Source organism: Nelumbo nucifera, chromosome 4, assembly GCF_055504915.1.
Source record: "Nelumbo nucifera cultivar China Antique chromosome 4, China Antique-T2T, whole genome shotgun sequence".
Lineage (NCBI taxonomy): Eukaryota > Viridiplantae > Streptophyta > Magnoliopsida > Proteales > Nelumbonaceae > Nelumbo > Nelumbo nucifera.
The window spans coordinates 76,969,169-76,985,848 of NC_142652.1; the positions used below are offsets into that span (position 1 = coordinate 76,969,169).

General features: G+C 35.9%; 1 protein-coding gene across 1 annotated transcript; it reads left to right on the top strand.

The window, feature by feature from the left end:
• Window positions 1-861: 861 nt before the first annotated feature.
• Window positions 862-15,088, top strand: LOC104605053 (uncharacterized). Its single transcript, XM_010269657.3, has 9 exons — window positions 862-1,763; window positions 2,473-2,681; window positions 2,885-3,011; window positions 3,311-3,355; window positions 3,458-3,583; window positions 3,713-3,814; window positions 3,901-4,118; window positions 5,579-7,424; window positions 14,093-15,088. The coding sequence occupies exons 1-9, from the start codon at window positions 1,164-1,166 to the stop codon at window positions 14,720-14,722; spliced, it is 3,903 nt and encodes a 1,300-aa protein (XP_010267959.1). The 5' UTR covers window positions 862-1,163; the 3' UTR covers window positions 14,723-15,088.
• The last annotated feature ends 1,592 nt before the right edge of the window (window positions 15,089-16,680 follow it).

The following is a 16,680-nucleotide window of genomic DNA, read 5'->3' on the forward strand; positions in this document are numbered from 1 at the left end:
CTTTGCTAGTTTTTTTTTTTTTTTATGGAATATAAATTAGATTGTTATGCTCTTGAGACTTTTACTAAATGTGTTTATTTCTCAATTAGTTGTGTGTGGATTAATTTTTTCAGGGTATTGCCCCTATATCAACACCATGGAAGCTGGGATCTTCTTTGAAATGTTGTGTTTGTAAGTTATACAAATTGAAGCGTCAGGTTGGTACTTTGTGGTTCCAATGGGCTCGCTCGTTCATAAGAAAATTGGTGTAGGAGTCATCTACAGACTTGGAGAGCCATTCCAGCTTTGCTATGTTGTCGTTCAGTATGGAAAAAGAATGATAATAATAAATAAATTATTACAAAAAAATGTAAATCAGAAAGAAGGAAGAAAAAACAAAAATAGTGAGTGGAAGAAATTTTTAGAGGAAGCATTATATAGGCACATACAAGGATGTGTAGGCCATTAGGGAAAATGGTGGAGAGGTGAGGGGTGGTTCCCAAGGTTACTTTCTAAAGGAGGAGGTCAAAGTCAAAGAAAAGATGTGGAAGAAATCAGGGCGGGGAGACTGTACTGTACATGTCAAAGTCAAAGGAAGGATTCTTAAGCCTCCCCCTCCCTACTTGGGTGATATCAAAAAGGGAGGGAGATGTGGCTTGTGGCCTAAGGTGGCATGAATTCTTTTGGTATTACTCAAACTAACGAGATTTGATGTGGTAAGTCGAAACTCTATCTGATTTTGACCAATTTAAAAGTTTTCTATTTTTAATTTATTAAAAAATGGGGATAGTTTAATTATTTTAGGCGAAGAAACTTTGACCTCGTGACGGAAGCGGTGTTAATATTACCAAGTGATATGGAGGGAAAGTATTTTTTTTTTTCGCTCTCCCGTCTGTGCGAAGTGGAGCAGCCAGACAGAAATATTCAAATAAAAGAGAAGGAAACAATGAATTGGGTAGTCCTTTAGGGTTAGGGTTTAAGCCTTTATCTGGGGTGTGGTTCAGCCAAAGCCACACTCGGTAAAACCCTAAAACCCCAAATCTTCTTTTCTTGACTTCTTCCTTTCGGTTCAATCCCTATCCAGGTATGAGGCTTGAGCTCTTTTCGAGATGGATTAGGGTTTCTGATGCGATATTGTTAGTATAAGCAATCTATACCCCAAACTTATTTTGGGGTTGTTGAAGATGGGGGAGATGGACGATGATTTTGGCGACCTCTACGCAGATGTAGAGGTTCAAGTAAGTGCTGCCATGAAAACAAACTCTAGTTTTAACCACTTGTACATAGAAAAGGAAAGTGAGGACGACGGTGATGGTGTTAGAGAGGGTCATACCTTTGATTCGAGTTCGAAGAAAGTTGATTCCGTCAGGGAGGAGTTGGTTCTCCACTGCGACAACACTGATGCAAAACAGGAGAATGGAAATCACAGTGCTAAAATTTTAAACACCTCATTTCTGGAAGCCAATGGCGGAAAGGAGTTAACTCTCGACAATGGAAGTGATAGCGAGGATGATTTGCATATAGTTTTAAATGAGGAGGACTGCCGCACGTATCCAACTATTAGGAGTGTAAATATGGGGAACCGAAGAATGGCGGAGGCTAGTGACGACGAGGATGATGATCTGGTGATTGTTACGGAGGCAAACCGCTCAAGTAAGGACCGGAAGTGGGTTGATCAGGTGCAACTGTCAACCGATGGAGTGGAGCAGGTGCTCTCCTCTTCTGGTGCTGAAAGAGCCAATGCGATGAAGGGTGGCTATCTTTCGCAGTATTCTCAATACAAGGTACTTCATTGTTCTCCTCCATTCATTCTTTGGATGATGAAGATGTTGATGCCATAGTACATGTTGTAAATTGGTTGCATTAAAACGTATGGAAAAGGTTTAATTTACGGTCAATGAATGCAACCTTGCTAAAAATATTTGAAACTACCCAGGAAGTTAGTATCCTCACAGTTAACATGGATGCACTGTTCATGAATATAAAGGCAACATTTGAATTGTTCATTTCCCCTTCATCTTCTTTATTCCTTGGGTAGCTATTTCTCCATGAAGAAATTCAGTTGCACTTCCGGTCATGGGCCTATCAACTTAAACTGATTTACATGCAATCCTGATACATGGTTATTTCAATTTCTGTTCCTGGTATGCAAATGAAATCCAACATAATGTAATAACTAATTACTTTGCTAAAATCTTATATAGAAGTTTGATTCCTCTATATCTTTTTCATATTCAATCTGGTTGAATATTTGCTAACTCCAATCATTAATCTTGCTGGCTGGATTTCATCCTGTTAATGTGAACAAAAAATATTGTAGTTCTTATTATTACATTTTTCTTATTTCACTGTCATTATGCATATATAATATTTGTTTCTGTTACTGGAATGTATTTCCTCCCATCTTTTATATTTAAAACAATTTCTTGGTTGTAAATGTTATTTGTAATTTTCATTAATTGAGTGGTTATTAATTAAGATGCTGTTATTCAGTATGTAAGATCTCATGTAGCAGCGCCATTGAATTCAAAAGCTAGTGGTTATGGGGGAACGGTTTCCTTGTCTTCTCCATTGTTGTCTAGAGGTGATTTAGATGCAAGTAATCAGCATATGGGTTCAGGCTCAGGCCCAATCACTTCATGTATTACAGCTGTTCCATCAGTAACTTCAAGAGGACGTGATTTCTCTCTACCCTGGTATAGGTAAGTTATGCTTCTATCTCTTTCTAAGTTCATGAATTTCATATTACTCTTACAGTTGCTATCATTTACAGCTTATTGGCAGGACAGTTTATATGTTTAACTTCATTCTTTGTTTTCTATTCTAACATTATTTCAATTCCTATTTAAATTGTTACTGTGTTTCAATGATCTTAATGTCCAAATCATAATCAATGTTTTCTCAGGACAATATTAGATGTAAACATTGAAATGTTCGAAAGGAAACCCTGGAGGCAGCCTGGAGTAGATATAACAGATTTCTTTAACTTTGGCCTGGATGAGGAAAATTGGAAAGATTATTGCAATCGCCTGGTACTTGATGTTGCCATTCTTTTATGTTGTCAAATCAGATTATTTTAGACTTCAGATTTTATCTAGTATGGAGACATGGTGCATATGCTAGCAGATACGAATCCAACATTATAATGGTCTCATTATTGGAAATTTATGCCCCAAACCAACTTAAATTATATCTAGATTCTGGCCCTTTTTCTTTTGTAAATTCATGTGCTCTGTATGCCCTAGTGTTGGAATACTGGCTTGAAATAACTTTGATTTTATTTTAATTTAATCTAATGGAAGATATAAAACTTGTGTTGATTTTTTATCAGGAACAATTCCGTCAGAAAGCTGCCATTCTGACTAGGCCTAATCGGGTAGGATATTCACATACTGATGGAGATATTTTGACATTAGCTATCTGTATATCATTCTATCATGTTTACAATTTCTAAAAACTTTCTAATTTATTTTGATAGTCGCATCAAGACGAGACTGAGAATCGTCCAGAAGTTGTGGCTGGGGAAAGCTCTCAAATTTTAGATGGTGAAGGGATTTCTTTGCCATTGAAGAATACCGATGGGGCAGTGAGGCTGTTGGAAATGGTATGGACCATGATGAATATCAATTTTCCTTTGCTCTATCTATTTCATTATCTGTTTAATCCAAAGCCTTTTGGAGGAACTGAATCTTTGTTGTTTCCCCATTTTGACACTTTTGCATTTATCATTCAGCCAAAGGGCAGAGCAATTCAGGTTGAAGGTGGAATTGGTGAACGCCGACCTTCCATTGATGTAAGGCGCCCAAGAAATCGTGATTCTGATGTTGTGATAGAGGTAAGATGACACTTTGAAATTTCCACCTATCTTCCAGTTCAATTGTCATTCCTTTTTTTGTTCCTTATGCATATAGTTTGGATCAGATTGCTGTGCAGGATTCCTTGGAGGATTCCTTTGGGTCAGACAAGGAAAAACCAGGAAATATTGATAATTCTGTCCCAGAGTTATCGGATAATGTGGATTCTGGTAGGGATAATAGCAGATACATTGAAGATGAACAGTTTGTAGAATCTGTGGATGGAGATAGTAGAAGGTTTAATGCACGTTCTGCAAAACATACTGGACAGTGCTCTCTGACAAGGTACAAGTCACATTAGACATTCTTGTCATTATTTTTTATTAGTTCAAGTTCACATTCTTCAGATGATGCACAAGAATTCTTTTTTCTTCATATATCATTCCATTACCAGCACTATGCTCTCTGCTTGCATGATTGCCCCTTAGTTAATAGGGGAACTCTCAGTGCTTTAAAAGTTAGAGGCACAACAAATGCAAGGGCTTGAAAATTCCAGAGGTGCAAAGCACAAGGTGATACCTGTTCCCTAATGAAGCTAGGCATAACTTATTTGGTTTTCACTCTCTCTTGGTTGCAACACTTTAGGTTGCTAGGGCTTCACACTTCAGGTCAATGTTTTGAAAATCGTAATGATATCGTAAATTGTAGAGAAAGTTGAATCGAATCGAATCGTGAATCGTATCGTAAATTATAAGATTATTTCTATTTTTTATAAACTTGTCAAAAATTAAATATAGATATATTAAAAGGTTAAATATATATAGGAAAGTGACTGTCCCTTATTTTTAATCTTTATATACCATATATGTACCTAAAATAATAGAATTTACCTCTTATACAATAGAAGCCTGAGATGATATAATCAAGTTTGACTTGAAAGTAAACAAATCCACATATAATGGCTCTTTAACCTACATATGATGCAAAATGAATTCAATTTCTAGTCTTAAATAACATAAAGAAATAATTTTCTAGTAAGGGCTTTAAAAAAATCTCCATTGACAAAACTAGATATAAACAAAAACATAACAAAGTAGAGAACTAATTCTTAATTGAATTTATTTGAATAGTAGTGAATCGTAGAAATTGTAAGATTTGTGAATCAAATCACTCAAACAAAAATTGTAAGATTTTTGTAGAAAAGGATTCGGACATAAGATTCGAATCAAAACCCTTGGGATTCATGATTCAAATCGTGAATTGTATCCTAAATCGTAAGATTTTGACAACATTGCTTCAGGCATGTTTTTGTTTGTGTTTCTTTTAGAAGTTAATGCACCATTAAATGTACAGGGCTAGATTTTAATATTTCAATGTTTAGATCCTTACCTATAGGGAAAAATGCTTAACCCTAGACAACAAGAGATTTGAGATTTGTTATGGACTTGGTTTTAAATGTTATCTAGTTTTTGTAGCCATGACATAATAAACAGCAGATGTTCCTTCATCTTAAACATTCAATTTTCAAGTCGGACAGGACTTGAATTTCATTGGAAGCCGTCTTGTTGTTCAAATATTCTTCTACATGTAGTGTGTTAGTTGTTCACATGAGGCATTGTTTGTTTTATCAAATTCTAAAATGTAATGTAATCATGAGATTTTTTTTAGTTTCTTTTTATCATATCCTCCAGGTAGTAATATATGCTTAATGCATCTGAGAAAATGACTACATAAATTTTGGTTTCTGGGGATTTTTACCGAACTGCTGACAAGATGCATATATTTTTTTGTGATATGAATATTAGGTGTTCTCAACCAAAAGCCGCATCTACTGCATTATTTCTGGATCTTGATTGTCAAGGAACTGAACATATTCATGATGTAGATAAGAAAGCAAAAGAACATATATCTGAGGAAACTGAATCTGTGGGAACAGTTATACACAGTAAGGAAGGGGTTGACAAGAGTCCTTCCAAAGCAGAACCTTGTATATTGGAACCAGAATCATCCCTTGGTGAACAAGATCAGCCTGGTTTAAGTCCATCCCATCTTGATAGTCATTCTGAATCATCTAAGACAGCTCTTGGTATGGACTTGAATGAAATTAAGAAGTCCAAAAGAGGGAAATCATCACTTGCCAAGTTACGGAGATCAGTGAAATCTGACTATGATCGCACTAAAGATTTGGAAAGCAATAGCAGCAAAACAGAATCTGGCAATTGGAAATATTCCTCCAGAAGCCAAAGCCCCATTGAAGATGAGCAAACATTGTGTAGTAGAATGAGACTTCGCAGTGTGGCTGAACTGAAGATTCACCCAGATCATGAGGTGGCTCCTTTAATTGATAGGGAGGACCAATACAGTAGGGATTGTGTAAAAGTAAGCCATCGAGAAAGGAAGGACTGGGTGCGTTATAATGGCTCTTATTATGAAAACTCTTCATACTATAGAGAAACTGGAACAGAAAATGCTTATCATCATGGAAGGTTAGCAGAAAAGCAGGGAAGACATGACTATACTGAAGTTTACCATAGGAAAGGTCATCAACATTTCAGAGATGAAATGGATCCATATTTCAGAAGGCACTGGTATGAAAAGGAGCATTTTGTTGAGCGATTTACTGCTGAGTACAGAAAAATAAAGCAAAAAGAGCGGTATTTTCAAGAAAGAGAATACACTGATGAGGAGATAAATTCTCTTCCTTATAACGAATGTGCCTGGTCCCCTGGAGGACATTCTTCCTTTTACAAAAACAAAGAAAGGCACACTTTGCGACCAAGGAAGGGAGATGATGAATGGCTACTTAGAAAGAGGGTTGAAGATGATGAGCTAATGCATGAAGATAGATATAAAGAGGAAATAATTCATGAAAAATATGGAAGATATGCATCATATGATGGCAGAAGAGAAGCATTTGAAGAACTGCATGAAAGCCATATTCCATATGGTGGAAGAGGAATTAAAATTTCTAGAAGAAGTGAGAGATATATTGATAGTCCCTGCTCTGATATGGATGATTCATTGAGGTATGCAAGACATGATGATGAATACTGGAGGTGTCCTGATCATCACTCTTTGTCTTCTCATGGTCACAGGCAATTTCCTACTCTTAACGGTAGAGGATGGCGTGGCACAGACTCACCAAGGGATGATGTTTACCATTCAAGGAACTCAGATGAAAGATGTGATGGTCATTGGAGGAATATGCACTCTGAAAAGCATTGGTTTAATTCTATATGTAAAGATAGTTCTGATGCCAATTATGTAGCTGATTATACTGATGATGAGACTTGTAATGAGAGAAGAAGAAGAATTAATGGGCAATTTAAAGCATTACATTGGGATGAGGATGAACCAAGTTATAGGCACCGAGGTCAGGATAATATATATGTGGAGGAGATGTCATTGTATTATGAAAAGAATTCAAGGCATGAACCTGTTCGTGTTAGACATGAACCTACTCATCATGAAATGATTATTGATGATTACCATTTAGAGCAGGTTCGAGCGAAAATGACAAGAGAAGATAGAAATTGTGGACTTAATAACGGATTTAGTTGCAGTTTTGATACTCATAGAGGTAAGCGTGGTCAGGCAGTCCTGAGATGCAGGGATTCGGTTGACTTGCATGTGATTGGTTGGGAAGGAAAGGTAAATTTGGGGAAACCATGGCTAACACCTTGTATCACTATACTTGTATATTTGAGTGCCGCTTTTAACATGTTGAGCGGGCCATTGTTGTTTTCCTTGAAGCTATACCTATGCATGTCTTCAATTAAGTTCTTCATTTCTGTTAGGTTCTTTTTTGTTATTTCATGTACTCTGCTTTATCAAGCTCTTTCCATTACTACCATGCCTCAAGTGTTTCAGTGTCAGAAATGGTCATGCAAGCTATGGAAATCTCAGGTTAAAAACCTGAAGCATGTAGAGAAGATAAATGAAGTTTGGAGATCAATGAAATTTCTTCTAGCTTTTACCTTCTGGAATTTATTACTTTTTTTTCCTGGATTTTAACAGCGAGATTAAATTGACCTTATGAGGTGCTGCATTCACTTTGGTGTATTTTTTGTTGGGTTTGGCATATGTTCTTTCTCTTGTCACCTTTGTTGATTTTATAAAATAGTTGTGTTTTTTCTTTGATAGTTCTTTTAGTAAAAAATGCTTTATATTGACATTGTATACTTGTAATTGTATCTGAATGGATAAAATACACAATCGTCTTTGGAATTACCGTAGGTTGTAGGCATTCTATAGTGCCAGAGTAGTAGCACATTCTTTTTATCTACTGATGATGTTAAAACTGTCTCCTTTACCTTTACTATTCCTTGTATTATATTTTGGCCATTCATTAAAAGTCATTCTTTTTCCATGGCATGCTTGTAAATATGCCCCCATATCTAAAAGCTCTTTTATTTTACTGGGAGGACAGGTACTGATGGAACCATGCCAGATATCTCCCGTCTGTTTACAAAAAAGATTATCAAATACAAAAAATGAATTAAAACTTCTTCCTTTAAAAGATTTATGATAGGCAGCTAGGAATGCAGCTTTCCCACTTATCTTTTGTACCACTGAATCTACCGTACTGCACTTATTTTGGAAGGCCCTAAAATACACAATCGTCTTTGGAATTACCGTAGGTTGTAGGCATTCTATAGTGCCAGAGTAGTAGCACATTCTTTTTATCTACTGATGATGTTAAAACCGTCTCCTTTACCTTTACTATTCCTTGTATTATATTTTGGCCATTCATTAAAAGTCATTCTTTTTCCATGGCATGCTTGTAAATATGCCCCCATATCTAAAAGCTCTTTTATTTTACTGGGAGGACAGGTACTGATGGAACCATGCCAGATATCTCCCGTCTGTTTACAAAAAAGATTATCAAATACAAAAAATGAATTAAAACTTCTTCCTTTAAAAGATTTATGATAGGCAGCTAGGAATGCAGCTTTCCCACTTATCTTTTGTACCACTGAATCTACCGTACTGCACTTATTTTGGAAGGCCCTAACATTCCTCTCTTGCCATAATACCCAAAACACAGCTGTTGGTACTATGCTCATGCAATCCTTCCTCTGCTTTGGCCTTCCAACCTCCAGCCCTTTTCTGCATATGAGGTAATGAAGGCTAAAGCTTAAAATTGACATGCAAGTGGAGTTGTTGGAAACTATGAGGTTTCTAGAAGTTGGGCATTTAAGCTAGTCTTTTTCTGGAAGGCTAAAACTGCATTGTTCTCTTCTAAGCATTATGTTTTTTATTCTTTTCCGGCATGTATTCTATCGACCACTGAATTTCCACTTATAACAGCCCTTTAAATATTATCCTGGTGTTTTCCTCCAGGTACCATTAGTGAAAACTATCCTTTAAGCTTCTGGCAGATGTCTATATGCCAAACTTGTGTTTTAGTGTGTTTATTAAGTTTGAATATTTTGTTCTTTATTTTATCTGGCAAGAATTAAGGTGGTTTTTCTGTTTGTTATTTGAACCCTCCTAAAAGTAAAGGCTGTTAAAGGTCAAATACCTCTTCAACTGTCTTCTTGGCTGTTATGCTATTCGTTTTTGTATGTGGATAGTTTGTCATTTTTACCACCACCATGACTGTTTGTTCTGGAGTTGAAATGTTAGGATATTTTGCATTTGGTCAGACTAACTCAGTTTTATTCAAGTGAAATGATGAGCATGATCTAGCATGACGTTGGATGGCATTCTGACAGCAAACATTTAAGTACAATAATGTTGCTTTTTTCTAATATTTTGAAGGGGAATATGGAAATAATTGTTTAAATAAACTCCATGGTGAGTGACTTCCATGTTAGTAATATTGTATTTATTGGGTGGGCCCAAGTTATTACTCATTAGTGTCCTTGGTTATACTCATAGCACATATAAAGTAAAAAGAAAGTGAACTATGGGGCTAGGGCCAGCTGAAGTCTACAAGGGGTTCATACATGGTGCTATATGTATTTTTATACAAATCTTTTTCAGAATTATTAATGTTTTGATTTGTTACAGAATAAAGTTACTTTAGTGTCCTTGAATGTTGGTCTAATAGATATTTAATCATATTCTAGGAACTTGGATCAGGTTGTCTGGAAACTGTAGATATCTATAGATTTTCAACGCAGTGGGAACCTTTTCCTCAGTGTGATGATGTAATCTTTGAAGGCACCATTCGTGGTTAGGACATTGTTCACTGCTTCAATATGTTAATAATTATTCATTGTCTCCAATTCACATTACTGTTACATGGACTCCTTTGAATGCACAAAGCATCCATGTCTGAGTCAAACACATTTGCTTTTGATTCTATGAATTGTTCTGTAGCAATTCTAGGTTTCTTTTTTTGCCCTTTCTCCCTCCTAGTTTTTTTGGCATTAATTAACTTAACACTCAGAAGCTACATGTTTTATCTCAGTAGCAATCATGGCATTTTACATTTATATATCTCAAGCAGCCCTTCTTTCTATAGAGATTCCTTGCTTTCTTTTGGTGTATAGTTCCTTGAATTCTTATAAGCAAATATATGCTAGTTTCTCTTATCATTGCATATAGTAATTGCCTGATACCATTAATTTTGTTGTATTTGAAGTTTTAATAATTGAGAAGCGATCACTGTACGCACGGGTGCATTTCTTGTTGATGTTTATCAACCATAACTCTCTAAAAATAGTGCAATAAGCTTTTATACCATTATAACCATATATGCCTACTCTAGTACCAAAACTGCACTTTGTAAGTCCGGAGTGTTCCATGATATGAATGCAGAACTTAGCAATGCAGAGTCTGTTGTAGAGATTGTATTACAAGTAAATTTGTTTATCAAAAAAATTGTGATACAAGGAAATTTGTAATAACTATCACATTCTGTATAGAGTAAATTTAGATGCTCTCAAGCCTATATAGAACCACAAGCTGGATAATGAGACCTCATTTTGCTATGTTACAACGCTAATGTCTAGTTGGTCTAATTTGCAGTCTTTGTAATTTTCTTCACAAACTTATGCTATTCTATGCCTGTGCTGGTGGTTGGATGACTATTCCTTAAAGCTCCAATGGATGAGCAAGATTTTTTCTTGATGGAATACATGCAACTTTCAGATTGCCATCATATATGAAATTGGAACACATTTTGTAGTGCTGATATACAGAATCCTAATATCTGGTTGATGAGTTATGGTGATTCATTCTAGTAAGGTTATGGGACACAAGCAAGTGACATTTCTTCTGAACCTGGTATTTCTTTTAGATATCCGTGAGTTATACCAGTTTGAGATGAAATCATGTTTAAAATTATATTTCTAAATTGTTGTTTTATGCATGGCATTGGTTGTGGTTGTGCAAGCAACCATCAATTGGGTTGTGTTGTGGAAGAAAAATCCTGGATGAGTTACTTCCAGAAATGATGAGTCACAACCTATTTGAAATGTTCATAGTCCACTCATAACCTTTGAAAATCATGGGTATGGTGAAATGTTCATAGTTCATCCATGAGTATCGGTGCACCCAGATACACGTGGATACACTGATACAAATTAGTTTTGAAACTTAGGGATGATCCTTGGCATCCCTTTAGTGCTTGTAAAATCACAAGGTAAAAAAAAAGTGTATCAGTGATATTGATACAAACCAATACCCAACTTTGTCTTTTTCACTATTATGTTTTGATGTAATCCTTAAGTGAGAGGCAGTATTGAACTTGTGAGTGTTTTAATAGATATTCATTAGTATTGTTATTGTTGGTGGTGGTGCACCTGATGCCTATGTTTTCTAGAAGGCATGCTTATTTGTGCAACCAAGGCAAGAAGGCATGTGGCTTTTTTGAACATAAGTAATGCAACTCTCAAAAGGTGCATGGTTAGCTGAGGTGCAAGATGACCTAGGTGTATGCTTTTATATGTTCGCTTTTGTAATTTTGTTTTGGTATACTCTTATTTATTTCTAACCCTTGCTGACAAAAAAAAGTTTCTAACCCTTGTAATGGTATATTAACTTCCAATAACCTATTAGCTTTTAAAAGAAACAAAAACAAAGACATTTTGAATATTTGAACTTAGGGGTGCAATTCGGGTTGGCCCGAGTTAACATTTTACACTGTCCACTCAAATTTTGACAAAAGTCCAACCTGAGCCCAACCGAGTTGCACCCCCTACTTAAATCCTACATTTTGCAAGTAGGATCTTAGATGACTAAAGTTATATTAAAGCAGCAGCAAAGGTCAGACTGATCTCTGATCCATATCCAAAAATGAATTGCAACCAGTCACAAATTTTATCTACTGCCTCTGTAAAGGCTCCCACTGAAATGAGGGCTTTCCCTCCTCCTATTTTCTTTTGTTTGTACAAATGTACAATCCCCATGTGTAATAGGTATGTATAGTTTTCTTCTATTGTTCTTTCTTTACTAAAACAGGGGCGCATTGTAATGAGGGTTTTGCCAGTTTCCCCTCTTTTATTTATTTCTTCTTTCCTGCCTAATAGGGTCCACACCTGTTCCTCTTTGAATTACGTGTTTTGTGGCCATTATGAAACTTTAAACTTTTATTTTGACCTTCTTTAGACATTCATGGATTTATATGTCATGCTTTAAAAATAAATGAATTATCATTTATCGTATTATGCCATTATGGAGGTTTTATGTGCTTTTTATTCGATATGGAATCTAAAATTGCATATTTATATGCCAACTTTTCTATATTATTTATTTTTAGAAACTTGTGCCTCTGTCTGAAAAGAATATATACAAAATCTTTCACTGTCCTATATCTTCAACATACACAAAATCCTTACCTCTGATGATGAGATGTAGTCAACATATCCACTTGAAGAAAAAAACACTTCTTAGTGAAGACCCTTTCATGTATCTATCTTTGAATAGTAATTAATCAATTCATGTGCATGTTAGGAAAATAAACCAAGTCATACTATTTTCACTGAAGCAGCAAAAATAGCAGTTTTGTTCTATTCATATTAGCAGAGACCTCATTTTATGCATGTGACTGCATAAAACTGAAATTCATTAATAAGTTGTGAAGTGCAATTATAAAAACATTAAAAAGTAATAAGAGATTAAAATGATTTTATATATTGATGGTCAGATCTGGTGATTTCTGTTTTTTAAGTTAAGCTAAAAGAATGGTTGCCAGTTACTGCCAAATTTAAATATTGTTCCAACTATTTGGTATAAATGGCTATGAAAGGAAAACAAGAAAACTTAGAGAGAGAATTTGGGGGATAGGATGGGCTAATGAGTTTTACAATTAGGTGAACTATTAGGGATAAGAATAGGAAGAGAGGGTGGAATTTTCTTTAAGGGAAGGTTCTGGAATTTAAGTGAACCATTAGGAAGTGAAATGTGAAGATAAAATTACATCCTGGTTTGGTGTCTTATGCATGAGGGGATCCCACACAATTCATTGTCAGATTGCACCTAAGTGAACAATTAGCAAAGATTTTTTTTTTTTTTTTTTTTTTGTGGTTAATTAGCAAAGGTTGACTGTAGGTTAACTATGGCGCATTTGTTATATTTCTAAAATTGCATATTAGTTTGCTTGAAAGCATCATTTTTCCTGGTATCGTTCATCGGAAAAAAAATCATCTCCTGATATATCAATAACTTTTTGTTTTCATGGTCAAGCATGTCTTGTTAATTATTTTATTTGTTTGAGAACTGAGGGCAACATGTTGGGTGTCATCTCTAGATGTGGCATATTGTGATCACATTCGAGAGATGATCACCTTATTGTGTTCTCTTTTTTCTTTTTTACCTCAGGAACCTGAGTATGGTCTTGTACTTCTAGATTATATTGAGATGCTAATGGAGTTTGATTGACTTGTATCTAGGGTAGGGTGTGCCTCAGCTCATTCTGCTTTGGGGAATCCTTTGTCTGTATCATAGATTTACTTTTAGATTCATAAATGTTATGATGAATTACAGTCGTGCTCAAAACACTTGCAGAACACATTTTTTGTTACTCATTGGTGGTAACAGTTTAATTGGTGCCTGGTGGCCATTAATGGTCCATCTATTCCAAAGTCGGGGGCAGACAGACAGCAAAGTTTCCATTATATTTTGCAATTTGTTCTCGGGATTTAATTATGCCTATCTTTTTAAAACTAAGTTTGTGTTCCTGTGGTAATTTGATTTGACTTTGCAATCCTCAGCCGCTACTGTGCTTGTTTGGCATCTTTATATCCTAACTGATTATTTATTTCTTACAATATTATTTTTCTGTCATCTAAGGTCAATATCCAATTTTTATTAGCTATGTATAATTCCAGATATCTGATAGTTCTTTGTGCCCACCCAACTCTCTGCAGTCCTCTGTTAGACATTCCAAAGCTGGGGATGCAAGACACAAGATTGGGCATGATAACAGGGATCAAATGGTTGGTAAAGGGCAGACGGTCTTCAGGAATTCCACTGAACCAGACATGGTGAAGACAATTCCAACATACAACTCTAGAGCTGAAATTGGAAATCTCCATGGCATCAGCTCCAAGATTGAAAGATTGGGTCCATGTGATTCGAAACTCTCCAGGGATCATAATAGTGGGAATTGGCTTGATGATCCACTTGTGCTGGATCATGATGATTTGAGCCTTGAGGAGGGCCAAGTAGTAGTAGAACCCGTGAAGAAGGTGGAACACATGGAAAGAAAGAATTTTTCCAATAATGCAACACAAAAAGGTGATATGAAGGAATGTAGATCATATACCACTGATGCTGCAAATGAGAATAAGTCTGTTGGGGGTTATGATAACCATCGGATTCTGGAGACTATAGCAAAGATGGAAAGGCGAAGGGAGCGTTTCAAGGAGGCTATTCCATTGAATAAAGAGGTGGCCCAGGTGGGCAAGAACTCCAAGCCTGAACCTGATCCTGTGGTCGAAACGACTGAAGTTAAGCAGCAGAGGCCAGCCCGAAAGAGACGATGGTGTGGAAGTTAGGTGTCCAATAAATTTACAACAAATCAGGTTTCCTTCGAGGAAGATACACATGGGGGGGTCTCTCTGAACATCTATCCTGTACCAGGCTACCGTCAGATTGTCCAAAAGGGAACTCGAAATTGAAGTAAAACTGATCGGTTGGAACATTTCTCAAGAAATTGAGGGCATGCCATTTTTGATTTAAAGATTTTATTAAATTTGATGTATAAATAAATCTGGTGGGCTGAGAGCCTGGGCTAAAAATTAGAGTCTTGAGGCTGTTAAAGCCCTAATTGGGTCTAAGGGACCTGTGTTGGAAAAAAGCTCCCGATTGTATTCAGATGGCCATTTTTTTTCCAATGAATTTTTGTCATACACATTTATTAAGCATTGCTTTACTGGTCTTTAGAGGATAAATGATAGAATCATTCAAACAACTGCTACTTGAGCTGCATGGCATTTTCAAATGCATCTCTTTGATTGAAATTGTTAAATAGAGGATCTTGATCCTTTGTAAGACTGTGAAGTATATATATTTTAGCTGTTGAGGACTTGCAGCTTTTAATGAACGGGAAAGAAACTCGTGGCTCCTGAGTTGTCGGTGCAGCCTTTGTTATTCTGTCTTTCTGAAGATGAATGACTAGGGGGAAGAGGTGAAGCTTGCTAATGGCGGGTCAAGATGGTGGTCTCTGAGAGCTTGCGGAGGGCTTATGTGGAGTCTGGATCTGGTAGTAACACTGGGCATATTCAATGAGAACTTGCTAAATATTCTGTCACACCATATTGACTCTGGTTCTTGTTAGGCTCCCTTTGGTTCGTGGAACTAGGGGTTTGGAACCGGACCATTCTGATTCCAATTTCCAACCGTTTGGTTGGATGGATTTGGAATCGTAATTTCATTCACGTTCTTAGTAGAGCGCGGAATGGTCATTCTTTCCCCCATCCTTGGGAATGGGAAAAATTTCGATTTTTGATTTGATTTAGGCTTAGTTTCGAAGGAGTACAAATACAAATATGTACAGTATAAATACAGATAAAATCATACAAAATACAATGTTTTGTATTTGTACTCCTTCCAAACTAAGAAAAAGACCGTACAGCTAAAGTGATAGTCTTTATTGGATAGATGTCAGTATCTCTTCTTTTATATATATGCACCCTAATGAAAAAGGAAAAATTCCTGATTAGTATCCTATACTTTGGGTCTAGTGTCACTTTGGTTCTCGAACTTTAAAATGTGACAATTTAGTACCCGAACTGTCAAAATATGATAATCTAGTGCCTGTTGTTAATTAGCTGTTAACTAGTCATTAAGTGGCATTTGAAAAAAACACAAATATCTTTCGAGTGTCGTCTAATTTTCTTTATCAACCACCAAATATTGACAAAAAATTAACAGCCTCAAATCCTTGCCTCTTCTATTCAAGAAAGTTGGGGTCACTAGAATGCCCATTCAAGCATGACTTCAACTTTTTTGAATGGAAAAGTCAAGGATTTGGGACTTTTAATTTTTTGTCAACGTTTAAATGATTGATAAAAAAAATTAAATAACACTTGAAAGGCATTTGTATCTTTTTCAAATGCCACTTAATGACTGGTTAACAACTAGTTAATGACATATATTGAATTGTCACGTTTTAAAAGTTTGGGTACTGAATTGTCGCATTTTAAAGTTTGAGGGGACCAAAGCAGCACTAGGCCCAAAGTACGGGACACTAATTGAGAATTTTCCCTATGAAAAATATGTCCTAAATTTGAAGGCCTGAAACTGTCAAATAGGATTCTCTTTGCTTGACAAATGTTGGTTTGGTTTGGTTTTTGATTAACGAAAGGATTAGAGATTAAAGAGTTTGTTGCCCCGTAGGATGGAAAATATGGAGTGATGTATTTAGAATTTTATGTTATAAAAGTAAAATTCCATATGTTGTATAGAGCAAGAGTATTGTTTGATTAAACAATAATATGCCCATGGATAATAT